Below are 26,882 nucleotides of genomic sequence, written 5' to 3' on the forward strand. Positions count from 1 at the left end.
CATCAAGAGTGAGTTCAGACAGACAGACAGACAGAAAGGCAGATAGACAGGTAGACTGGGAGACCTCATCAAGAGTAAGCACACAAATGAATGAAAGGTAAGTGCACAGAGATAGATACACAGGTGTACAGATGCACAGAGTGCAGACGGGATGACAGTTCGTGCACAGAGATGCAGGCAGACAGGATGGGAGAGAGACACACAGTTAGATGATGTAGAGTCTGTATGCCTTTGTGTGTATGTGTGAGTGAGTGTGTGTGTTTATTTATGATTGCATATACACTGTGTGTGTGTGTGTGTGTGTGTGTGTGTGTGTGTGTGTGTGTTTGCATGTGTGCACCTTTATGATTGTATATACACTGTGTGTGTGTGTGTGTGTGTGTGTGTGTTTGCATGTGTGCACCTTTATGATTGTATATACACTGTGTGTGTGTGTGTGTGTGTGTGTGTGAGAGAGAGAGAGAGAGTGTGTGTGTGTGTGTGTGTGTGTGTGTGTGTGTGTTTGCATGTGTGCACCTTTATGATTGTATATACACTGTGTGTGTGTGTGTGTGTGTGTGTGTGTGTGTGTGTGTGTGAGAGAGAGAGAGAGAGAGTGTGTGTGTCTGTGTGCGTGTGTGTTTGCATGTGTGCACCTTTATGATTGTATATACACTGTGTGTGTCTGTGTGCGTGTGTGTTTGCATGTGTGCACCTTTGTATGTCGTCTGACGTTGGTCTCTTCTTTCCCTCTCAGCCAATCGGGGCCCTCCCTCTGCGATTCCTCAGAAATGTGTGTATCTGAGTCGTGGCTTGTGGAGTCCACAGCCCTCAGTTTCTGGCAGCTCGTTGATGGGTGGGGAGGGGTGGGTCAGGGAGCTCCTGCAGCACCAGAGCATATCGAACGCAAACAGAAACTGGACTCAGTTAAAGAGAGATGTATGGATTACATCTCAACTGCATAAAGCACAACACTGCAAAAACTGAAATCTAGTGTTATTAATCTTATATTAAGATAAAAATATCTAGTTAGTATTGTTTTTAGTATAAGGGCAATTCCACGGAAAATGGACTTTTTGTCACATCCATGACGCCAATAAAATGTGATGGTATGGTATGATGTGAATGATTACATGAAATTTGAGCATTTGCTATTTTTGGCTGATGAATGTAAATGAGAAAAAATGCACAAAAAATGAATGTTATCATTCACATCATACAAATACCAAGGCATTTGACTGGGATTATGGATGTGACAAAAAGTAAATTTTCCGTGGAATTGCCCATAAAGAGATTTACCTAGTGCTTTCTCATAAAATCAGTTTGACTTATTTGAAGACGTCTTATCAAGACAAATTTGCTTAACGCACAGGCAGCCTTTTGTTTTCTTGATAACATATTTTAAAAAATAAGTCAAACTCTTATTAAATTAAGTAAAAATTATTTTACGAGAAAACGCTAGGTAAGTGTCTTCCTACTAAATGCAATCAAAAAATTAACACTTGGTCAGACAAGTAATTTTTGCAGTGAAAAAACAATCTGAAACTGCACTACAGATTATAGTCTTAGCTAAACTTTTGTGCAAAACAGGGTCTCAAACCTTTACATGTTGACCAAATTGCTAACAGATGGAGAAACATTCGGTTGATTGAAAGATTGAAGAAGTAAGAGCACACTGATTGACTTGTCCAGGAATATCTTTATAAGTTTTGTGTGTTTGATTATAATATTGAAAGGGTTTTAGATGTTTTCTTACATTGGGTGTTTGACTGGAACATTCAGGGAAAGAGTAAATATTTAATTGATTGGCATAGGATAATGTTCCAGATGTGTAGGTATACATAGGTGTTTCATTGGGAGGTTGAGTGTGTGTTTGGACAGGTTGAGGAGGGGTCTAGGTCTTTGATTGGTAGGTTGGGAGGGTACTTTGGGCCCTAATTTAAATATCAACAAGCAAAGTTCTCGTGCATGAATTAGCTCCTGTGGCATGTGGGTGAATTTAATTAAATTCAATTAAATTAGCTTTAGTTAGATTTCAGACTTGCACGTTGCTCATCATTTAAATTAGGGCCCTATGTGTTTGATTGCCAGGTTGGGACTTGGTATGTAATTGGTTAGGAAAGAACTATGTATGATTGACAGGCTGGGGAGGGGATGAAGTATTTGATTGACAGGTTGAGTTGAGGTGCTCATGGCTCTGGTGCTCTGGGAGTTTCTGAGGCTGGCAGAGATTTTGCTCTTGAAGCTTGTGCTCATTGCTGGTGTTCACTGTGTGTGTGTGTGTGTGTGTGTGTGTGTGTGTGTGTGTGTGTGTGTGTGTGTGTGTGTGTGTGTGTGTGTGTGTGTGTGTCTGTATGTGTGTGTGTCTGTATGTGTGTGTGTGTGTTATCTGTGTGTGTGTTATCTGTGTCCATGTGTGTCTTTATGTCTGGGTGGGTCGGTGTATTTATGTACATGCGTGTTGTGAGTGTGTGTCTGTGTGTGTGTGTGTGTGTGTGTGTGTGTGAGTAAGAGAGAGACATAAAGAAAGAAAGAGAGAGAGAGAGAGAGTGTCCATATATCATGCTCCTCTGCTTCTCCCTCTCATGTTGATGCTCCTGGTTCTTCTCATATTGGTGGCAGTGAACTACAGCCCTCTCTTCCCCACCCCACATGGGATCTTTGGGGATCAATAAAGTATCTATCTATCTATCCATCTACCTATCTATCTAGGAGTAGAGTGGGACACTAAATACTACTGGGTTGATGGGAGTGTGACCCAGCTCGACTTGATTCCTGTTTAGGGAAATCCGGGGCTAACCTCACACGTGCCGTAGACGCTAATCTAAAATCTTCAGCAGTCTGACCCTGTATCCATCTCGCAACCTGCATGTCAGGTCATTGTAGCTGTTACCTCGTTATTACCAGGGCTGTGTGGGCAGAGCTGTAAAAGTAAAAGAGAGGGTCTGTGATCGCACAGTCCAGGCTGCTGTAGGGCACAGCAGAGAAATTATATAAATAACGATATCATGCCATTTTTATAATAAGATCACAGTAGTCAGCCTGGCCTCAAAACGGTACTATCATTCGGCACAGAGAATTCTCTCGATTGTCCTGATGACCACTCCGCTACTGCTGGGGGCTCAGCAGGCTCTCCCGCAGCCCCACTCAGCACAACCAGAGCATCAACTACAGACGGATTAAGCCTTGACACTGATGAATGATAATGAACCACTGATACTTTGAAAGATGCAATGCATTGGGTGAACACCTTGATTGATTTGATTGGTCTGATTTAACTTCTGGGAGAACCACAACTTGCATGGGCTCAAGGTCTGTGTCGCCATGGACAACCAGGGCATGGCAACCACATGGCGTCACTTTCCATGACAGTCAGACGCACACTCCCATGTCCATAACAACCAAACACACAGTCTTGTATCCATGGAAACCGGCCCATGCCCCCCTCAGGGCGTCGCTGCTGCTTCCCCTTTTCTGTTGCTGCTTCGCTCAGTTCCTATCAGACAAACGTCTTCAGCTTCTTATCTTCTTCTCTTTCCCTCCTGCTCTTCCACTCCTCCACCTCTCCTCCTCCTGCTTCTGTCCGTTTCTCTCGCACCCTGCCCCCCCCCCCCCCCCTCCTCCACGCTGCTCCCCTTTTATAATCCCTGCTCTGCCCCTCCCTGGCAGATCTCAACAATTACACGAACAGTGTGATTGGCCTCGAGGCCATGAATCAAAGGAATGATCTCTCCACAGTGACCAATGCCATGACAGGGATGAGTCCGTCGCCCTCCATATCGGCACTGTCCAGCCGCGCTGCGTCCGTCAACAACCTGCACGACCGCCTGATGTTCAGCCCCGCCAGTGAGGAGACCATCGAGAGGCTGAAGGTGAGACGAGGGGAGAGGATGAAAGGATAGAGGACAAAAGGGGGGAAAAGAGGAGGAGGATGAGGAGGAGGGCAGGGGATGAAATAAAGTGTGTAGGGCAGTGGTGTAGTCTACGTGATACGCAGGACTATGCAGTATACCCACTGAAAAAGCATCACCATCACAATATACCCACTACAGCTAACTAGACTACACCACTGGTGTAGGGAACTGAGGAGGGAGAGGGAGATAGAGGGACGGCAGATGAAATGGTGTAGTGGGCTAAAGGAGGGAAAAGAAAGGCAAATAGGAGAGGTGTGAAGTTGACAGAGATAGATAGGTTCATTCATTTTTTGTGCAGAGATAGGTGATCACAGATGGGTGAGAGCCGCAGAAGCAGACATCCCGGGTTCAGAAAGTAAAAGTCCTGCCAAGTATTTCATCCAACCATTTAGTAAACCAGCTCATCCTAATTAGCAGCCAGGTAGATCGGATATTTAGTGATATCACCTGTGTTAAGTGCACAGGTAGAAAGAATATATGACAAGACTTTTACTTTCTGGAACCGGGATGTCCTCCTCTGGTGAGAGGGAGACTAAAAAGCAGGTGTGTAGGAGGGCAATAGGGCTGGAGTGTGTTTCTGCTGGTGGCGTGTCCTGGAACAGAAAGGATAGCGAGAATGAGGGGAGAATCCTCAATCTTGTTGCTGAGTCAGAACATGTGTGTGTGCTGCAGGAAACACAGAGGATATGGAGAAGAGTGGGGTGATGAGAACGACATAAAAGTCTTCTGTCCTGTTGCTGAGCTGAAACTTGTGTGTGCTGCAGGGCAGACACAGAAACACTTAGCTGATGATAGGGAGACTTTAAAGGCAGACGGCAGGACAAGTAGGGCTGGGCGTTTTTGTTGAGCCTGAACATTTGTGTGTGTGTGCCACAGGAAACAGAGAAGATCATCGCTGAGCTGAACGAGACCTGGGAGGAGAAACTCAGACGCACTGAGGCCATCCGCATGGATAGGTCTGCTTACACCATTACCGTAGCTCAACACTTATCGAACACCCTAAATCAGTGTTTCCCAAACTTTTTTTCTGGGGACCCACTTTTTAAAAATGACAGACCATCGCGACCCATTTCACTTCAAATACCCTGCAACCACCAATATTGTTTTAGGCCACAGGTTCTCCAACTTTGCTATGCCTTGCCCAACCATACATTGCTAGATAGATAGATCCTGCTTTGAACACGGTTGTGTTGCATTTTGAGCACCATCAGCGTGAAAAGTTGGAAATGACTACTGAAAAGATATGTTTTACATGTAATGCGCATCCGAGAGTTTGGGGAAATTCTCGCATGTTGCGCAGTCGTCATTCGTCAGCATAGTAAGCTGTTCCTGTATTTCTAAAAAAAATGTTGTAGGCTAGGCCTACGTTGCGTTGCAGACAAATGGGTCCATAACACTGTGAACGTCAATTCCGATGTAAACAGCAAATAACTCAAGTCATTATAGGCCTATTGTATTGTTGTATTATATTATATTGTATAGTTGTTATATCAGAACAAGAGGCTTTTACGCAATAGCCGGAAGAATGCGCCTTTACTTTGGAGTTAGAGGTAGAAAACGAGAGGAATAGTGTTTGAAATGTCCATTTAAATTGTAGCCTAATATAATGCACTGTTGTGCATTTTAAATCAGAAATAAGAATGTGAGGAGGTATATTAACTTTAAAGATTGCATCTACAATCGAAATTATCTACATGCAAATTGGACGGCCTTATGTCCGGTCTATGGATGTCTGCTTTAGTTGACTGCACGGTCGCTAGATTTTAATCGGTAAAGTTGAGGAGCTGGTATCTGTTAATGTTCGTGCAAATAGGCGGATTTATGTCCCTTAGTTTGCAACTGCGAGGTAGGCTACATGGCAGGCGCCCCACATAACGGTTTCATTTTGAGAGGTAGATATCCATGCTCTGGCACCCCTTCTGCGATGCGTTCGTCCCCCAGTTTCATGCGCCAGTTTCATGAGCTTTTATGACAAAACTGTGGTAGTTAACAAACTACATCCTAATGGAAAACTGTTAGCTTTCCTGGTATCAAATCACAAATGGTATCACAACATTGTGCTGGCGACCCAAATAAAATCTCCTGCGACCCACCCGTGGGTCGCGACCCAGACTTTGGGAAACACTGCCCTAAATGTTACCACAGTCACAGTTGACATATGCAATCCAAGTTGCCCAGATATGACATACAGTGTACAGAATACTGATTGCTATAACAACACCCAGGCATAGAAGTCATGTTACCACAGTCACACTAACAGTTTTATTCCACAGGGAGGCACTCTTGGCTGAGATGGGTGTTGCTATACGGGAAGATGGAGGCACGGTTGGTGTGTTCTCCCCCAAGAAGGTGAGTGGAGGATATACCCTACCTGTCTAATGTGTCACACCTACTTTACCTTTCTCACCTTCACTGCCCATCTGACCTCCTTCACCGTTTAGTTTCATTTGCTTGGTTAAATTTGCCTAAACTTCCATATGATAATAATAATAATAATAATAATAATAATAGTACATTTTATTGAAAGTGCCTTTCAAGACACACAAGGTCACATATATGCATCACTTGTCTTAACTTTTCTGTCTCTCCTACTGAGACCACTTCACCCTCCATACCCTCTCCTACACCGAGTATTCCTGCTGTATGATGATGGAGACATAGTATATGGCCATTGGTATCCTTTGATAGGTGTCCTTTGTGTTGTGTTTCAGACGCCTCACCTGGTGAATCTGAATGAGGACCCACTGATGTCTGAGTGTCTTCTCTACTACATTAAAGATGGCATCACCAAGTAAGACAAGAACAACAGTATTCAACCTCTCATGGTTCAATAGAACTACACTCTCATAATGCTGCTTAGACTATTCTGTGTTTGCTGCAGCTGCCTAATGTCTGTTTTAGAGTTATAAATTGTTTGTATTTCAGATTTGAAAACTGGAAAATGATGTAATAATGCAAATGAGTCTTTGTGTTCAAATAGGATGAGTTTGTAAGGATGCTAAAACAATTGTTCTGAGTGCACGTGTCATCTAATGAAGTGTATGTGTGTGTGTGTCTGTAGGGTGGGTCGCGACGATGCTAAGACCCGTCAGGACATCGTCCTGAGTGGTCACTTCATCCGTGAGGAGCACTGCATCTTCACCAGCACTACCACACCCACAGGGGACACCCTGGTCGTCCTGGAGACGTGTGAGGGGGCCGAGACCTACGTCAACGGCAAGAGAGTCACCGCCCCGACCATCCTCAGATCAGGTGACCTCTCTCTCACACACACACACAAACAGATGCACACACACACACACACAAACACACACACACAGACAGACTGGCAGATTCATATAGATTCATAAAACAAACACTTAAACAAGTATATACACACATACCATCAACTGATGCTTAATGCCTTAATGTTACAATACCAATAACAATAATACCTCACCTCAAGATATAACAATGTTATTGAAGATAATTCATAGTTTTATTTAATTAATTGCAAGATATTCTTATTCATGCCTCAAATCGTTGTCATTTGTGTCATACTATTAAACACTCAAATGTGTCCCCCTGAGCAGGTAACCGCATCATCATGGGGAAGAGTCACGTATTCCGCTTCAACGACCCTGAGCAGGCGCGGCAGGAGCGTGAGCGTACGCCCTGCGCAGAGACCCCCGTGGAGCCTGTGGACTGGGCCTTTGCTCAGAGGGAGCTCCTGGATAAACAAGGCATCGACATGAAGCAGGAGATGGAGCAGAGGTACACACACACACACACACACACACACACACATATACACATCAATCCGAAGCAGGAGATGGAACAGAGGTACACACACACACATACACACACACATATATACACATAAATCTGAAGCAGGAGATGAAACAGAGGTACACACACTCTCTCTCTCTTTCTCTCTCTCACACACACACACAAACACACTCTCACAGTCATATACTCTTAAAAATAGCCAAACAAGGCATTGATGTGAGCCATTGGGGAAGCACACACACACACAGGCAGAAAGAGAGTGGACCCTCTGGCTCTGAGTGGACTTTGTGTAGGAAATCTTGAATGGTGCATGTTGGTCTCTTTAGACTACAGGAGCTTGAGGACCAGTACCGTAGAGAGAGAGAGGAGGCCAGCAACCTTCTGGAGCAGCAGCGACTGGTGAGTCTCTCTCTCTTTCCCACACACACACACACACTAGAGCTGCAGCTAAGCATAATAATGCCTTGGTGTGTGTATGTAGGACTATGAGAGTAAGCTGGAGGCTCTGCAGAAGCAAGTGGACTCTCACTATTGGCCAGATGCCACTGAGGAAGAAGAGGAGCCAGAGGAGGAAGGTAGTGACATTTCCAGAATGTTCTCTTTTCTCTTACAGTACCATGGATGAAGTCAGCTGGTTCTGTGTGTGTGTGTGTGTGTGTGTGTGTGTGTTTAACGGCTCTCTCCTCTACTCTGCAGTACCATGGACCAAAAGAGACCGAGAGCTGGGTCTGTGGGCTTTCCGCAGATGGAGGTGCTACCAGTTCACCTCTCTGAGAGACCAGCTGTGGGGCAACGCCATCTTCCTCAAAGAGGCTAACGCCATTAGCGTGGAGCTCAAGAAAAAGGTCAGCCCAAACACACACACACGCCTTCACATCAATACACCTAGGTCTTTACTTGACTCCAACCACCTTCACTAATATTAATGAGTGTTAATGTGTGTGTGTGTGTTTGTGTGTCCCTCAGGTCCAGTTCCAGTTTGTGCTGCTGACGGACACCCTGTACTCCCCTCTGCCCCCTGACTTGCTTCCTCCGAGCGCCTCTCAGGAGCGTGAGACGCGCCCCTTCCCCCGCACCATCGTAGCTGTGGAAGTACAGGACCAGAAGAATGGAGCTACACACTACTGGACCCTTGAGAAGCTCAGGTGTGTGTGTGTGTGTGTGTGTGTGTGTAATATAGTGCATGATTTAGGGCCTAAAGTTTAGACAAACATACTAGAGATATATAATGCCTGTGTGTGTGTGTGTGTGTGTGTGTGTGTGTGTAGGCAACGCTTGGAGTTAATGCGTGAGATGTACGACCGTGCTGCAGAGCTGCCCAGTCCAGCACTGGAGGACTGTGAGGCCGGCCTCAGTGGGGGAGACCCCTTCTACGACAGATTCCCCTGGTTCCGCCTGGTGGGAAGGTATGTGAGTGTGTGTGTGTGTGTGTGTGTGTGTGTTTGTGTGTTTGTGTGTGTTGTTCATGTTGTTTATTTGTCTTCAATGTGGATGGGATGTTGTTCTTCTCCTCTCCCTCACTTCTTTCACTTTTCTTCCTTGCCCTCTCTCCTCTGTTTTCTCTCTCTCTCTCTCTCTCTCTCTCTCTCTCCCTCTCTCTCTCTCCCTCTCTCTCTATCCTGTCCGCAGGGCGTTTGTGTATCTGAGTAACTTGCTGTACCCCGTGCCCCTGGTGCACCGTGTGGCCATCGTTAGTGAGAAGGGCGAGGTCAAGGGCTTCCTCAGGGTTGCTGTGCAGGCCATCTCAGGTGAGCTCAGCACCCCCTGGTGCTCAGGAGGAGTATTGTCCATTAAAGATTTCGACTCACAGAAGTCTTTTCCATAGTGTTCTGCATATGGTTCTGCTTTTACTTTTAATCTTTCAGCTCTTTTTTTAAACACATGTATTTCCTATGAGAAATGCTTTATTGGTTCTTCTGATTTTTTTTGCATATTTTCCATGCTTTACTGAACTCCTTTGGTGTTGTTTGTGTGTATGTGTGTATCTGCAGCTGATGAAGAGGCTCCAGACTATGGTTCAGGCGTGCGTCAGTCAGGAACTGCAAAGATATCCTTTGAGGATCAGCAGTTTGAGAAGGTGAGTGGTAGGCATAAGGAGGGCAGGGTTAGCTTCAGCCAATTAGCATCCCAGCTAACCATCTTTACAAAATGGCGTCCAACATGTACTCACTTCTACTCACATTTTCACAACAAGACAGTTAGGCGCCACGTGTTGTCTGTGTGGATAGATGGTTCAGCCGGCAATGGATGACTATAACAGTATAATGAAGACATAACAGTCATATTCAAAATAAAACACTGATTTGTTTCTGGTTGGTCAGTTCCAGATGGAGGCGGGCACAGGGGGCATGAGTCACTCCAACACCTCTCAGGAGGAACTCCGCATTGTGGAGGGAGAGGGCGGAGCATCTGACATCGGCCTCATGGCTGACGAGGTCAACAACAACACCTGCACAGGTGATCAACAGAAGCACAAATACAGATTGAGAAGAAAAAAAGAAAAGTTTAGCTTTAATGTAACTTAAGACTAACTTAGGACTATTTGAGAGGACAGTGTAAATTGATTAATTTACGTTTCACTTGCACCTGTCTTGCATGCAGTGTAACTTTACAGTCTTTAAAGTCAAGATCAACAACACCCACACAGGTGATAGACTATTGTGTAGCTGAGAGGTCAGTGTAATTTCAGTTTAACTCCCACTTGTCTTGAATGTGGTGTAACTTTACTGTAAGTCAAGATCAATGATTGCCATTGCCAGTCCCAAGTGATTGTTCACATACTGTAATCAGACCCCATTAACATGGTCAAGATCCCACACTTGGTTAGCATGGTAGCTGATATGATAATTACATCCATTTTACATAATACATAACTGTGATTACTGTAATACTTATCTGTGAGTGCATGATGTTGAGATTGAATATGTTGAATTTGTGATGGATGTTTTATATATGTGTGTGTGTGTGTGTGTGTGTGTGTGTGTGTGTGTGTGTGTGTGTGTGTGTGTGTGTGTGTGTGTGATGTGATACTGTATGTGTCCCCAGTCTCGCCTGAGACTCCTAGTAGCCCTCTGAAGGCTGGCTTAGGCTTAGATGGCCCCCTAGAGGGCGGTCTGGAGAAGGCAATGCAGCAGCATCTGAGGTTGGGGTCAGAGTTCACCTTCAGGGTCACAGTCCTCCAGGCCTCAAGCATCCCAGCAGAGTATGCAGACATCTTCTGCCAGTTCAAGTGAGTGTACACACACACACACACACACACACACACACACACACACACACACACACACACACGCTTTCACACACACAAACACTCCAACAGAAACAACAATATTTGCAAAGACAAGCAGACATGTGAAATGACACCCCGAAATGACAACAGGATGAAATGAGCTTGATGATGATGAATTAAAAAAATTCTGTTCCGCAGCTTCATTCATCGCCATGACGAGGCGTTCTCTACAGAACCTCTGAAGAACACAGGCAGGGGACCACCTCTTGGGTTCTACCACGTACAGAATGTAAGCTCAGCTAAAACAAAGAACTTCTTAAAAACCTGGATTTGTGACGCATCACTTTTTGTGGAACCAACACTAATGCAACCTACAGACCTGCTAGACCCACTTTCCTGCATGTGTGTGTGCTTTTAGATCACTGTGGAGGTCACCAAGTCCTTCATCGAATACATGCGGACGCAGCCCATCGTGTTTGAGGTGTTTGGCCACTACCAGAAGCAGCCCTTCCCACCCCTCTGTAAAGACCTCATCAGGTGAGGCTGAGCCTTTTTACTCTCTCTGTTTCACCCTTTGTTTTACCCTGTCTTTTTTACTCTCTCTCTTTTTATATTTATATAAATGTTCTGGTTACTCTTCACTCACTCTCTCCTTTCTTCTTTGCTCTCTATTTTCTCTGTTTTTTCTTTCTCCTTTCTCTCTCTCTCTCTGTCTCTACCCACCCATCCAGTCCCTTGCGTCCCAGCAGAAGGCAGTACCCAAGAGTGATGCCCTTATCCAAGCCAGGTGAGGCGTCCTACTCTTTCTCTCTCTACTCTATCTTCACGACTCACGGCTTTATTCATATAGCTATGATACAATGATACAATATGACAAATTAGGGGTTTCATCAGCTAGTCAACTTGACTATGATATCCACTAGAAGGCAGCATTAAACTAGTCAACTTGACTATTATATCCACTAGTAGGCAGCATTAAACTATTCGTGGACAGAGTAGGGGCTACCACAGAGGAGGTCCTGACGTGCAGCTAAAGTCTAAATGGACTAGACATTCCTTTATGGAAGCACTTCACCAGGATACTATGATGATACTCTACTCATTTACATACATCTTTGATACTATGATACTATATTCATTGACATACATCCACAATACTACAATATTATACTCATTGTCTGGCGGTGTCTTTTTCTCTTTCTCTCTCATATCTTCCCTTTCTCTCCGCTCAGTTCCTGCCACAAAGCTAAGCTCAGTGACGCCCCCTACAGCTGGTCCATGTCACTGCAAATATGACCTCATGGCTTTCTTTGAGATTTGTGAGCTGGAAGCCAATGGAGAGTAAGTAGCTGATACTGACTGTGTGTGTGTGTGTGTGTGTGTGTGTCTGTAGTATTTGTGTGTGTGTCTATAGTATTTGTCTGTGTCTGTAGAGTGTGCTAATATTGTTGTCTTTTCAGCTATATCCCTGCAATAGTGGACCACAGGGGAGGAATGCCTTGCCATGGCACCTTCTTGCTGCACCAGGTACTATATTCCCTCTCACACACACACACACACACCCACACCCACACCCACACACACCCACACACACACACACACACACACACACACACACACACACACACACACACACATATGTATACACACAGATACACATGTATACACTCACAGAGAAATTTTAACTGTCACTGGGTTGGTCATCCTTCTGCAGGGAATCCAGAGGAGGATCACTGTGACGATCGCCCACGAAACAGGAAGTGACATTGAATGGAAGGAAGTTCGGGAGCTGGTAATCGGTGAGTTTACTGTGGGCCACCGTTTGAAACCAGAGAGCTGCACATGGAGTTTGTTTTGCAGATCTTCAAGTTGGTCTTTTTCTCCCCCTGCAGGACGTATTCGGAACAGCCCAGAGGCCGATGAGACCATCATCGACCCAAATATCCTGTCACTCAACATCCTGAATGCAGGATACTTACGGCCAGCTTATGAGGACCGGTATGTCTGTTGAAGCTTGCTCAAACCCACACATATACATAGCCTCAAACACAAACTCACACACACACATATACATAGCCTCAAACACAAGGGCATGGACAAACACATATACTCTCTGCAGGCTTCATATATCAGTCTGATACCACACAGACTAATAAAGACACACATAGGTACACAAGCCCAACACAGCAGCACGAACACAGACATACACACACACACAGACACACATGCGCACACGCACACACATAGACACACACATAGACACACACGCACGCACGCATGCACGCACGCACGCACGCACGCACACACACACACACACACACACACACACACACACACACACACACACACACACACACACACACACACACACACACACTCAGCCCTACTGTATGTAGTCTGTGGTTGCCTGTTTGTCATGCAGCTGAACCTCAATGCCACTCCTGCTTTTTTCCTCCCTGCAGTGTGTCACTTGGGATTGACCATAGGTACACCTCCTCTCCTCTCATATCCTCTCCTAGCCACACGTCCTCTTTTCTCCTATCCTCTCTTCATTTCTACACCTCCTCTCTCCCCTCTCTTGGGATTGACCATAGATACACCTCCTCTCCTCATCCACCACACCTCCTCTCTCTCTCTCCTCATCTCCACACCTCCTCTCCTCTCCTCTCCTTTCCTCATCTTCTACCCTCTCCTCTCCTCATCTCCACACCTCCTCTCCTCTCCTCATCTCCTACAGTATCTTCTCATTTTCACACCTTCCCTCCTCTCCTCTCCTCTCCTCATCTCCTACCCTCTCCTCATCTCCAAACCTTCTCTTTCCCCTCTCCTTTCACATTTCCTCTCCTTCTCTCCCCCTGTTCTTGTTCTTTTTTCCTCTCCTCTCTTTCACTCGTATGCTTTGGCTGTGTATGTAAGTGTGTGTATGTGTGTGTGTGTGTGTGTGTGTGTGTGTGTGTGTGTGTGTGTGTGTGTTTTGCATGTGTGAGTGTGTGTGTATGTTTCTGTGTCTCCTGCATGTGCAGCTAGATGTTTCACTTGCATGTCGTGGTCGATGGTGTTTGGTGTTAAGTAGGCTTTCTGTAATAGTGTTTAGTATAATGGTTTAATGTAATCAACAGTATTCTCTAGGACTGCACAGACATACTTACAGTACTCTCACACACACACACACACACACACACACACACTACCTGTGTGTGTGACACGCTACCTCTCTGCTAGAGCTCACAGTACTCCTCACGGAAGTGTTTTCAAGACGTTTTTGTTATTTGTTATGATGTTATTTTTCTCTCTATTTTTCTTTTGTTAGTTTTAAAGTTGTGTTTATGCGCTGCTGCTACCGGTATGTTTGTTTCTCTGAATGTTTTTTGTTTGTCATTGTTTATGTTTATATGTTTTTCTGTGGGGGTTTCTCTGTGTTGATGTTGTCTGTGTATGTGTGTGTGTGTGTGTGTGTGTGTGTGTGTGTTACGTGCAGGACGTTTTATCGTTTTGAGGCAGCGTGGGATAGCTCCATGCACAACTCCCTTCTTCTGAACCGTGTGACTCCCTATGGAGAGAAAATCTACATCACCCTCTCAGCGTACCTCCAGGTACAACACAACCCACTATAACACACAACACAACATAACACAACACAACACACTATAACACACTACATAACACAACACACTATAACACACTACATAACACAACACACTATAACACACTACATAGCACAACACACAATAACACTACACAACATAACACACTATAACACACAACACAACATAACACAACACAACACACTATAACACACTACATAACACAACACACTATAACACACTACATAACACAACACACTATAACACAACACAACACAACACACTATAACACACTACGTAGCACAACACACTATAACACTACACAACACAACACACTAGCACACAACACAACATAACATAACACAACACACTATAACACACTACATAACACAACACACTATAGCACACAACACAACATAACATAACACAACACACTATATCACACTACATAACACAACACACTAAAACACACTGCATAACACAACACACTATAACACACAACACAACATAACATAACACAACACACTATAACACACTACATAACACAACAGACTATAGTACACAACACAACATAACATAACACAACACACTATAGCACACTACATAACACAACACTTTATAACACACTACATAACACAACACACTATAACACACTACATAACACAACACACTATAACACACTACATAACACAACACACTATAACACACTACATAACACAACAGACTATAGTACACAACACAATATAACACACAACACAACATACCATAACACAACACACTATAACACACTACATAGCACACTACATAACACAACACACTATAACACACTACATAACACAACACACTATAGCACACTACATAACACAACACACTATAACACACTATATAACACAACACACTATAACACACTACATAACACATCACACTATAACACACTACATAACACAACACACTATAGCACACAACACAACATAACATAACACAACACACTATATAACACAACACACTATAACACACTACATAACACAAAACACTATAACACACTATAACACACTACATAACACAACAGACTATAGTACACAACACAACATAACATAACACAACACATTATAGCACACTACATAACACAACACATTATAGCACACTACATAACACAACACTTTATAACACACTACATAACACAACACACTATAGTACACAACACAACATAACACACTATAACACACTACATAACACAACACACTATAACACACTACATAACACAACACACTATAACACACTACATAACACAACAGACTATAGTACACAACACAATATAACACACAACACAACATACCATAACACAACACACTATAACACACTACATAGCACACTACATAACACAACACACTATAACACACTACATACTGTAACACAACACACTATAGCACACTACATAACACAACACACTATAACACACTACATGTATATAACACAACACACTATAACACACTACATAACACATCACACTATAACACACTACATAACACAACACACTATAGCACACAACACAACATAACATAACACAACACACTATATAACACAACACACTATAACACACTACATAACACAACACACTATAACACACTACATAACACAACACACTATAGCACATAACACAACATAACACAACACACTATACACAATATACTATACACAATATAACACACTCTCAACAAACCTCCAGGTACAGCACATAACATAATACACTATAATGCAAAACACAACACATGAAACAACACACAAACTGCATCACATGTCCGTATACCTCTAAGTAAAACACAGCACACTATAACAACACAACACACTATCACATACAACACAACATACCACCACACAACACCGCACAGCTCAGCACAACTTGCAGGAAACTGTTGGTATTTTCAGGGGGCCCGCAATAAGTAGGGTTATGTAGGCATTTGTTAACAAAACCTATATACTACCGCAGCAACTTGCTGCGTTAGCCTCAAAATGTATTATTATTATTATTATTATTATTTTCATCTCTATTTTTGTGTTAAATTTTCCAAATGTAAAGCACTTTGTGCTGCATTCTGTGTATGAAAGGTGCTATATGCTATAAAGCTTATTATTATTATTATTATTATTAATATTATTATTATTATTATAACATCTTACAACAGCAACTCTTTTCTATCTCTCCACTCAACCCTCGTCTCCTCTGACTCTGTCCCTCTTCAGATTGAGAACTGCACCCAGCCCACGGTCATCACTAAAGACCTCTGCATGGTGTTCTACTCCAGAGACACTAAACTACCTGCCTCATGTTCCATACGGAACCTCTTCAGTACCGGATCACTCCGTCCCACAGAGGGGTGAGCGTGCATGTTGGTGTGTGTGTGTGAGGGGGGTCTTTCTGACTGTGTAAGTGTGTTTGAGAAAGTGTGTGTGTGTGTTTGTGTGTAGCAGATGCATTTAGTTGACATGTCTTGTTGATTTTGATCCTCTCCTGTGCAGCAGTCGAGTCACTGGTGTGTATGAGCTCAGTTTGTGCCACCTGGCCGACGCTGGAAGCCCAGGTAACCCTTCGCTTCAGTGTGTGTGTGTGTGTGTGTGTGTGTGTGTGTGTGTGTGTGTGTGTGTGTGTGTGTTACAATTCTGTGTCTGTGCACATTTCTGAGATGTAGAAAGTAGAGATTTCTCTGCTAACACTATGTGTATTTGTGTGTTGTTGCATGTTATTTGCATGGTGTATGTGTGTGCTTGTGTGGCTGTATCCGGCTGCTGTGTGTGTGAATGGTGTATGTGTGTATGGTGTATGTGGCTGGTGCGTGTGTGTGTACGGTGTGTATGTGTGTGTGCATAGGAATGCAGCGGCGGCGTAGGCGTGTGTTGGACACGTCAGTGGCGTATGTGCGAGGTGAGGAGAACCTGGCTGGCTGGAGACCTCGCAGTGACAGCCTCATCCTGGACCACCAGTGGGAACTGGAGAAACTCAGCTTGCTGCAGGAGGTGGGTGCCCCTGTGTGTGTGTGTGTGTGTGTGTGTGTGTACAGTATGTGTGTGTGTTGTGTGTGAGTGTGTGTGTGTGTGTGTGTGTGTGTGTGTGTGTGTGTGTGTGTGTGTGTGTACTAAATCAGATGTGTGTATTCCCAGGTGGAGAGGACCCGTCACTACCTGCTCCTCAGGGAGAAGCTGGAGAGTGTGTTGGCCCAGGAGGGTGTGTGTGGAGGACGGGATATCCTTGACAGCCCCCAGTCGCCTCTCACACCAAACAGCCCACACACACCCTGTTTGGCCTTCCCCAACGACAGACAGAAGGAGCTCACTGCCAAGGTGTGTATGTGTGTGTGTGTGTGTGTGTGTGTGTGTGTGTGTGTGTGTGTGTGTGTGTATGTGTGTGTATGTAGGTGTGTGTATGTGGGTCAATGACGTGACATTGCGCATCGTCAGGCGGTGCAACTGGGTAACATTTGAATTTAAACCAAGACATAGTAGATTAAAGTGAACAAATGGTTGAAAAGTGTGTTGTACAGTACCTAATTATTGTATAAAACAATATACTTATACTTACACTTATACTTAAGCATTTATTTACATTTCAATAAAGGATTAAAATATGAATAAATAAAGTACACAATAAAGTATTTATAAGTTACTTTTAATACCAAGATCAACTACAAAATAATAATGTATTAAGCACTGTAGACACTCAGGTAAAAAAAAACACTTAGGGAAAAAAAGAAAGAAGTGTGTATTTTTTTTTAGAAACTTGTGATTGTGCCACCTGGCATTTTTTGGGTGGTAAAATAGCAAATACATTCTATAAATGTATTAAAACGCCTGTAAATGTTCCACAGCCATTAAGACTTGTTTAAACACATTCTTCCAACTTAAAAAAATGCTGTCTGTCCATTTGTAAAGTACCAACACATTTTCACAGTACCTTATTTGTCAATGACTCACGTGTGTACTGACTGTTGTTGTCTCCACAGTGTCTGCGTCTCCTTATGCACACCTTCAACCGCCAGTACAGCCAGGTCAGCAGCAGTGCCAGTGAGAGCAAAGTGAGGAACACACACACACACACACACACACACACACACAGAGACACACACACACACACACACACACACACACACACACACACACACACACACACACACACACACACACACACACAGAGACACACACACACACACACACACACACACACACACACACACACACATGTACACATTACATTACATTACATTACATTACATTTGGCTGACACATTTTTAACCAAAGCGACTAACAACATGGTAAAGAGTTTAAGTTTTAAAGCAATTCTCTCAACAATTTTAGGACAATTTAAAGAACACATCCACATACATGTATGTATGTTATATAGGCTCACACTGAAATTATATGTTTGTTTATAATGCATTTGTGTGTGTGTGGATGTGTGTGTGTGTGTGTGTGTGTGTGTGTTTGTGTGTGTGTGTGTGTAGCTCTCTGCGCTGCTCCTAAGGGACTCCTCGTCCTCTGCTCTGAGCTCTCTGACCCCCTCCTCCACCTGCCCCTCCCTACTGGATGGTCACTATGGTAACACTGACTTTAGGTGAGTCACACACACACACACACACACACACACACACACACACACACACACACACACACACTTGTATATGTGTGTATGTCTGCTTGGATGTCTGTCTAACCTGCTTTCCTTATCCATTACCGTCTCTGTGGGTTTATCCAGTTTTAACCATATCTCTGTTATTATTTGAGTATTATCAAATGCTTCTGTCAGTGTCACTATCTATCTGTCACTAAGACTTTTGTTTAAGAGTGTGTTTAAGAGTGTGTTTTGAATCAAGATAGACCACATCAGTGCTGTCATGTTCTCCTCTCACGTTCAGCTCAACCAAACTGAGACAGCTTGGTCTGTGTGTGTGTGTGTGTGTGTGTGTGTGTGTATCTACTCAGGTGTGACTCTGGGGCTTCTAGTCCTGATCTGGACCCCTTTAGCCCAGAGGAGAGGAAAACCAAACTCACCTTCATTCCCAACATACAGGAAATTCGTGTCAGGTCAGTACAGTGTGTGTGTGCATATGTGTGTGGCAGAGTTTCCGCTAGAAAAAAATGGTGCCGGTCAGAGGTTTCGTTTTCCGGACATTTTGATGATATGCCGGTCAAATATTCTATTATCCCTTCTTAATTAGTTAAATTGAGGAAAACTGGAGACAGGCTATGTAGCTTAAAGAATGACATAATCAGGCTGTATAGAATGCAACATGTTCATTAGCCTAACTTAAACATGCCTAACAAGATCTAGCCAGTATCTTTTCATGGACAGCAAGAGTTTGCTTCGTTCGTTGTTTTAAAAAGGCTACGTTGTTTGTTGCTGCTACCCACGTTATCTCCAGTGGTGACTGTTTAACTTACACAGATGCGCACACACAAGAATGAGCGCTCACACCACTACCCCCTAATGCTATGCCTCTTTATTTGATAACAATAAATTAAGAAATGTTTCCTATTCTGGGAAATGTTTAGTTTCTTTTTCTTTCTGCTGCGGTTCAATGATACCGTTTAATTGTGCCAGAAATTATCCGCGGACCAGTAATCACCTCGTCGAGGAGGCCCTAACCCTGCAGATCATAGACAGAGAACCCATAGGCCTACTGTATGCTTTGGGTAAAGAACACTTTGCATGTCCAGTGTACATGGAGAATGACAGTGTCTTGGAGCGGCCGCACCCCCCGCAACTCCACTGCAATGTCACTGATTCCGACAGATACGCCCGACACTTCTGCTTTTTATCTGGTGGTGGTGGAGTTGACCGGACATCTGAGGCTTCAGACGTTACCAATTTATCATCATCCATCGCGTCTGGCCTCTGAAAAAACTTTAAAGGCTAGTCTGCCTGGGCCTGGCCATGTTTGAACCACCTCACTCATTTGTTCGTTGTTTAACATGGACGTGCGTCAAATAGGAAGCGTGCGCTTCATATTTGAAATGCAGCATAGGCTATGCGTGTTGTTTAATAGCTTACTTTTCAAACGGTAGAGCCTGTTTATTCAAAAACATAGCCAGAGGACGTATAATATAGGCTTAGGCCTACATATTAAGGCTTATTCTCAAATTCAGATTGCGTTAGGGGACGGGATTATTAGCCAATTTTAATCGGACAATTTGACCGGAGAGATTTAATTTTGTCGGACATTTCATTTTTTTTCCGGCCAATGTCCGGTAATTACCGGACAACGGAAACCCTGGTGTGTGGGCGTGTACTGTATATGTCTAAACGTGTACATTTATATATGTATTCTCTATGATCACACTGAGATGATTTGTGTGTGTGCGCGCATATGTGCGTGTGTGTGTGTGTGTGCATGTGTGTGTGCGTGTGTGTGTGTGTCCCATCTCCCTGCAGTCCCATTGTGTCTAAGAAGGGCTACCTGCACTTTCTGGAGCCCCAGGCCAGTGGCTGGCAGCGTCGCTTTGTGGTGGTCAGGCGCCCATATGTCTACCTGTACCGCAACGAGCGGGACAGTGTGGAGAAGGCCATCATCAACCTGTCCAACGCACAGGTGGAGTACAGCGAAGACCAGAGGACCATGCTGAGGGTAAGACACACATAGGCCTACACACACACACACACACACATTCACACGCACACACATACACACACATACACACACACACACACACACACACACACACATATAATATATATACACTCTCTTACGTATGTAATCACATATAGATAAACGCACTCACATTTAATATTACATATGTATTAATGTGTGTGTGTGTGTGTGTGTTTGTCAGACTCCGAACACATTTGCAGTGTGTACGGAGCACAGGGGTATACTGGTCCAGGCCACCAGTGATAAGGAGATGCATGACTGGCTCTACGCCTTCAACCCCCTATTGGCTGGGACCATCAGGTACGAATGTGTGTGTGTGTGTGTGTGTGTGTGTGTGTGTGTGTGTGTGTTTCTGTGTAAATGTGTGTTGTATGCGTTTGTTTATGCATGACGGGGATTGTGTATACAGCATATAGGATTTGTAGATTGTCTGAACATATGTGATTAGCTGATCTTTATGCTTTGGAAGTATACTTAGCAATGAAAGATTTAAGAAAGGAAAGTGACAGTATATCAGTAGCTGTAAGACAGAATGATATTGTGTAAGACAGAATACTAATAAATGTGTGTGTGTGTGTGTGTGTGTGTGTGTGTGTATCTATGTTTTTGATGAGTAGATTCGCGAGTTGAGCAGTGGAAAACCGACTTATATCATTTGTTTCCTCCTCTTAGGTCCAAACTTTCCAGGAGGAAGTCTCAGACCAGCATGTGAAAGCAATGCCCCCCTTTCACCCACCCCACCCCACCCCACCACACCCCTGCTGGTTCGGACCTGTCAAGGAAAGAGAAGGAATAAACAGAAGAGCCAAGAGAACTTGATAGAACCCTGAGAATGCTCTACAACCCAGAGAACTCCATAGAAACCTGAAAATGCCCTAGAAACCAGAGAGCTCAGTAGAACATAAACAGAACAACCCTGTAGAGAAAAACAACTGAAGATTATACCTTATAATGTATAGTACATAGATCAAGTAAGATGTAGCGCACACACACACACACATACACACACACACACACACACACACACATACACGTATACAAAAGAAATGTGCTTGCCTAAAATAGTGTTTTCTGTCATATCCAGATTGTGTATCCATCTCCCCATTGTCCCAGGACATAGACATCCAACAGAAACTATTGTGCGGTGGCTATGTGTGTCTGCTTGCATGTGGTCCTGTCCTATTGGTTCTTTCTGCTCTCCTGGCTTATTCTTTCACTCCATGCCTCCATAAATATGTTTGTTTATATGTTTATATGTTGTTTATATGTTATAGTGAAGTAACCTGTTTCTTGTTTGTTTGAATGAAGGTTTTGTATTTATATTTCTTTTATCATTTGATCACATAGCACTTTTAAACTTTAAGTTTACTTATTTAATTTAACCCAAAGCTGTGTGTGAATGTATGTGTGTGTGTATGCAAGCGTTCTGTAGGTTTAAGAGGGACATATTTACCGACCCTATAAAACAGTACCAGTATTAATGTCAGCCTTCTAACTAGCCCTCTATATCTCCGATGATAAGTCATATTGAAACCTAATGCTGTCCCTCCTCTGCATGTGGGATAAACTGTGTCTCTTTATTTAACCTCTCGAATAACAGGCCCTAATAATCCCTTCTCATCCCTTCATTATGGAAAAAAAGTATTATTACATTTTTATAGAAGACGAGATCAGATAAGAAGTCATTGGACCCTGTGAAATTCACCATGTTGTTTTCCAAAACCTGGTTGGAATTCAGAGCAGCAAATCATGTCGGGGGTGAGAAGTGTATATAGTAGGCTGCTGTGGTTGGTGTGTGTGTGGGTATTGGTGTGTGTCTGTGGCGTGTGGTGTGTGTGTGGCAGGATGCTGAAGGTGTTTTTGAAGTGAGGTGTGTGTGTTTAAAGACGTGCCCAGTTTATTTCAGAGGGTGAGAGGAGATACTGAAAGTGACAGAGCTCAGATGTTTAGGGAGAAACAGCTAACAGCCTGTTAGGGTTAATGAGTGCATTTTGAGGCAGCATTATACAGACTGTGGGTGTTTTGGTGACTCTGGCGAAGAGTGTGTGAGGATGCTGTGAGGATGCGGTGTGTTTATGTGTGTGAGATGCTGTATTTTAGGCTGTGTGTGAGATTTGTGAGGGGGTGTTGTGGGCAGTGTAGAGCATTTATCTCAGAGTGCATGCTACTGGTCATCCAGCCAGGTTAGCATGTGTGCCAATGCTGAGTGAGAGCCTTGAGCCAGACAGCTCACTGAGCACGCTCTCCACTCCATCTGTCATGTGACTGCTCACAACACATGTTACTGCTCACAACACCCCCAAGTAAAAACTGACACTGAGCGTGCTTACAGTTTCTCGGGTGAAGTCACATGATCAGAGTGCCTCAAGTAGCCCTACTGAGCATGCCCAGAACCCATCTCAAATTTCTGGAAATCTGGTGTTGCATTTGATGTTCAGAATATGAGAATGTGTATGTGAAGACTGATGGTGTGTGTGTGTGTGTGTGAGAGAGAGAAAGAGAGTGTGTATGTGTACAAGTGCTGTATATTACTGTATACATTACCCTTGACCTTTATATTCCCTCATGTGGATGTAACCTTTGACTCATGACCCTCGTCTTGACCTCTTGTCTACACCTGTGGTTGCTATATGAGGTGTGGTGTGTGTGTGTGTGTTTGTGTGTGTGTGTGTGTATGGATGAGAGAGTAACAGCCCGCTGTGTGTGTGCCTGCATGCTGTAGACTCTAACGGACTCTATGGATCCTGATGTACTAAAGCCCCATCCAGTCTAGTAGCAGAGGAGCTGCACCTGAAACGTCCCCTTCTGAGAGACAGCAACGTGATGGGGAAGGGGCTAGGAGCTTTTACATACACACACACACACTTACATACGTACAGTATTTACACATACAGTGCATACAATATGCACTCAAATCTGAAAATAAATGTGCACACAGACATGCACATAGTTACATACGCAAAACGACACACACACACACACACACACACACACTGGTTGTGGCGTTGTGTATGCTCAGGCTTCTCCTTATGATGGTGCTGCTGCTGTTTGTGTGAGGCTGTGACGCTGTAGTGAGGATCACTCCTGTGGAATCTAACATGTCCTGATATTCACCTGTCAGATGGAAAATAAACATGAACTGTGTACAAATAGCCACGGCTCTCTCTTCATTACTGTGGTTGCGCTCTTCAGATATCTCACGTCTCTTTCCCCCAAGTGTTCCGTTTGCACTCTGTACTGTATGCTGTAACAGTTCAATAATCAATGAAACTGGATAAACCAGACGCAAGAATGGTGTGCATATTCAAAAAATTAGAATTCTACTAAAGCTGTGTTAATGCACCGCGGATAGAACGTTTTGATAGCATGCCCGGTGTAGCCTGTCTGTCAGTCCTGCTGGTCAGTGAGTCTGGTATTGGTTTTGGCAGACCCTCCCTGAGAGGTCCATTCTTCCTTGCGGTGCTCCTGGCCTAAGTGGCGACCCGACTAATCCTTCAATAATGGCACTCTTTGGTGTCCAGTTTCTGCCTGGCCTTCCGCTCACTCAACAAACAGCAGGGATCAAATACAAGATGAATTATTAAGCGCTGTTATAAGGGATTCAATCATAGCTGTGTGTGTGTGTCTGTGTGTGTATGTGTCTGTGTGTGTGTATTTGTATGTGTGTTTGTGTGTATTGAAGCACATCTTCACAGCACTGTAAATCTTATACCTCTAAGCTCATACAGTCGTGACTCAGATATGTGCTGTATCCATTACCTGATAAAAGCCATTACAGATCAACACACACACACACACACATAGTCTAGAAGCTGAGATGTGGTGCTGCCTAAGAGGCCGATGAGTCAATCAATCTGAGGGGCCTAAGACTATCAGTTACTGACCCCCCTCACAAATACTCTCTCTCTGTCTCTCTCTTCCTCTGTCTCTCTCTCTCTCTCTCTCTCAATCTCTCTCTCACACACACACACACACAGACACACACACACACACACACACACACAACCAGATCATCATATGGACATACACAAAGAGGGGCCTTAGACTGAAACTATCAGTTACAAAGCCCCCTGTAGACCACAGACCCCTTTCTCTGTCTCTTTCTCTCTCACACACCAGATACAGATCAGCACACATGCATACACACACACACACACACATGGATGCAAACACACACATGCACACAGAGGGGGCTCTAGGCTATCGAATGTTAACAGCTAAGCCTAATTAGAACATTAGACAACACCCCCCCCCCCCCCCCCCCCCCACACACACACACACACACACACGTTACGTTTCTTTAGTACTAGTATGAGTATGAGTTATGCAGTGTGAGGTGCAACCTGTTATATGTGCTGTGCATGTGCACGTGACATTAAATATGCCATGAAGAAAATACTTTACAAATACACTTACATCCAAGGAAGTAAGTCCTTGTACCTGCTCACAAAATCACATGGATTTACACATGTCAATTCATGCCAAGCACTAGGTATTGTTAGGTAAACTATTATATTAATATTGTGTAATCTGTATGGACATAATCAAATTCTTCAGTTTTATATGGGGTTATCAGATGCCTCACTGCCAGCACACTTGATACATGAGCCAAGTGTTGTATGTAATTTCCATGTGATTAATTCATCAATATTCTTCACTTTCTCTAAGGCAAGCTATCTTATTTTAAATGACAATATGAGAAATATCAATAACTGAAAAGGTAACACTACAATGTACTTTATATGTTGGGACAATGATTCTCTCTCTCTTTCTCTGTTTCTCTCTCTCTCTCTCTCTCTCTCTCACACACACAATGTCCTGACTCAGGATTACATGACTGCAGTACTGCAGTTTCCAGAATATAAATGTTTTGATGGGACCACGGTCATACCACCATTCTTTGACACTTACAGATTCTGTTCCTACCTGCCTAGAATCCATAGACATTATGTCCTCTCTCTCTCTCTCTCTCTCTCACACACACACACACACATACACACACACACTAACAGACAGACAGGGAGAGAGAGAGAGAGAGAGAGAGAGAGAGTGAGAGAGTCATGTCCACCCCTGTACTGTACTCAGTCCCCTCTGCTGTGAGAGCCTTTCCAGACATCTAATCCCTGTCTTAATAATTCACACACACACGCACACACACACAACCAGTCAAACACACACACTCACACACCTCTTGCTGAGACTTCCTGTCCCTTATCAATCCCACTTTCTCTCTCACACATACACACACACACACACACACACACACATACATTCACACTACCCCATAGGACTGTAATGTCCTGACAGCACACACACACGCACGCACGCACACACACACACACACACACACACACACACACACACACACACACACACACACACACATTCTTCACTGCAGCATCTCCTCCAGCTGGATTTACATCTCAAACATCTCATCTCCATCAGGGAGCCCTTCCTCAGGACACAAAACATCTCGGCCATCTCTCTCAGCTTCCTCAACACCTCTAGACTGGTTGCGGTGAGTGGACAGGACACACTGAAGTTTATCATGATGCTGTGTGGAGTGTATTTTTAGCGTTGAATTATGAGGCATGTTCCCAAAGCCGAATTTCACTTAACCTGTTTGCATGTGTTATATGTATTTGTAGAGTTTCACCGTTGAGTTGTGATTAAATGAAGTGACAGCTGTATGGAGAACATGAAAGTCAAAAGACAGTAAAAGTTTACTAAAAAAAATATTTTATTTAAAATGACAAGTCACCTATTACAG

The 26,882-nt window shown here is 43.8% G+C and overlaps 1 protein-coding gene across 11 annotated transcripts in view; it reads left to right on the top strand.

The window, feature by feature from the left end:
* The window catches only part of kif1ab (kinesin family member 1Ab), a 30,588-nt gene extending 6,324 nt beyond the window's left edge, over window positions 1-24,264 (top strand). Inside the window, exons 13-47 of one of the 11 annotated variants that reach the window (XM_042096543.1) lie at window positions 737-772; window positions 3,649-3,851; window positions 4,770-4,849; window positions 6,167-6,242; window positions 6,605-6,684; window positions 6,955-7,145; window positions 7,466-7,646; window positions 7,988-8,060; window positions 8,143-8,236; window positions 8,358-8,506; window positions 8,628-8,806; window positions 8,930-9,067; window positions 9,291-9,409; window positions 9,653-9,738; window positions 9,983-10,118; window positions 10,707-10,890; window positions 11,089-11,179; window positions 11,309-11,427; window positions 11,622-11,677; window positions 12,123-12,231; window positions 12,351-12,417; window positions 12,605-12,689; window positions 12,783-12,888; window positions 13,353-13,376; window positions 14,369-14,483; window positions 16,716-16,849; window positions 16,992-17,053; window positions 17,341-17,486; window positions 17,631-17,810; window positions 18,470-18,541; window positions 18,968-19,077; window positions 19,446-19,547; window positions 20,896-21,088; window positions 21,294-21,412; window positions 21,785-24,264. In XM_042096543.1, coding sequence (XP_041952477.1) covers window positions 737-772; window positions 3,649-3,851; window positions 4,770-4,849; window positions 6,167-6,242; window positions 6,605-6,684; window positions 6,955-7,145; window positions 7,466-7,646; window positions 7,988-8,060; window positions 8,143-8,236; window positions 8,358-8,506; window positions 8,628-8,806; window positions 8,930-9,067; window positions 9,291-9,409; window positions 9,653-9,738; window positions 9,983-10,118; window positions 10,707-10,890; window positions 11,089-11,179; window positions 11,309-11,427; window positions 11,622-11,677; window positions 12,123-12,231; window positions 12,351-12,417; window positions 12,605-12,689; window positions 12,783-12,888; window positions 13,353-13,376; window positions 14,369-14,483; window positions 16,716-16,849; window positions 16,992-17,053; window positions 17,341-17,486; window positions 17,631-17,810; window positions 18,470-18,541; window positions 18,968-19,077; window positions 19,446-19,547; window positions 20,896-21,088; window positions 21,294-21,412; window positions 21,785-21,824 — 3,935 coding nt within the window. In that variant the 3' untranslated portion in view covers window positions 21,825-24,264. Of the gene's footprint in view, window positions 1-736; window positions 773-3,648; window positions 3,852-4,769; window positions 4,850-6,166; window positions 6,243-6,604; window positions 6,685-6,954; window positions 7,146-7,465; window positions 7,647-7,987; window positions 8,061-8,142; window positions 8,237-8,357; window positions 8,507-8,627; window positions 8,807-8,929; window positions 9,068-9,290; window positions 9,410-9,652; window positions 9,739-9,982; window positions 10,119-10,706; window positions 10,891-11,088; window positions 11,180-11,308; window positions 11,428-11,621; window positions 11,678-12,122; window positions 12,232-12,350; window positions 12,418-12,604; window positions 12,889-13,352; window positions 13,377-14,368; window positions 14,484-16,715; window positions 16,850-16,991; window positions 17,054-17,340; window positions 17,487-17,630; window positions 17,811-18,469; window positions 18,542-18,967; window positions 19,078-19,445; window positions 19,548-20,895; window positions 21,089-21,293; window positions 21,413-21,784 lie in introns of all 11 variants that reach the window. The other 10 variants (XM_042096544.1, XM_042096545.1, XM_042096549.1 and 7 more) reach the window with 10 other exon arrangements.
* The last annotated feature ends 2,618 nt before the right edge of the window (window positions 24,265-26,882 follow it).

The sequence above is a fragment of the Alosa sapidissima genome, chromosome 6 (genome assembly GCF_018492685.1).
Source record: "Alosa sapidissima isolate fAloSap1 chromosome 6, fAloSap1.pri, whole genome shotgun sequence".
NCBI lineage: Eukaryota > Metazoa > Chordata > Actinopteri > Clupeiformes > Clupeidae > Alosa > Alosa sapidissima.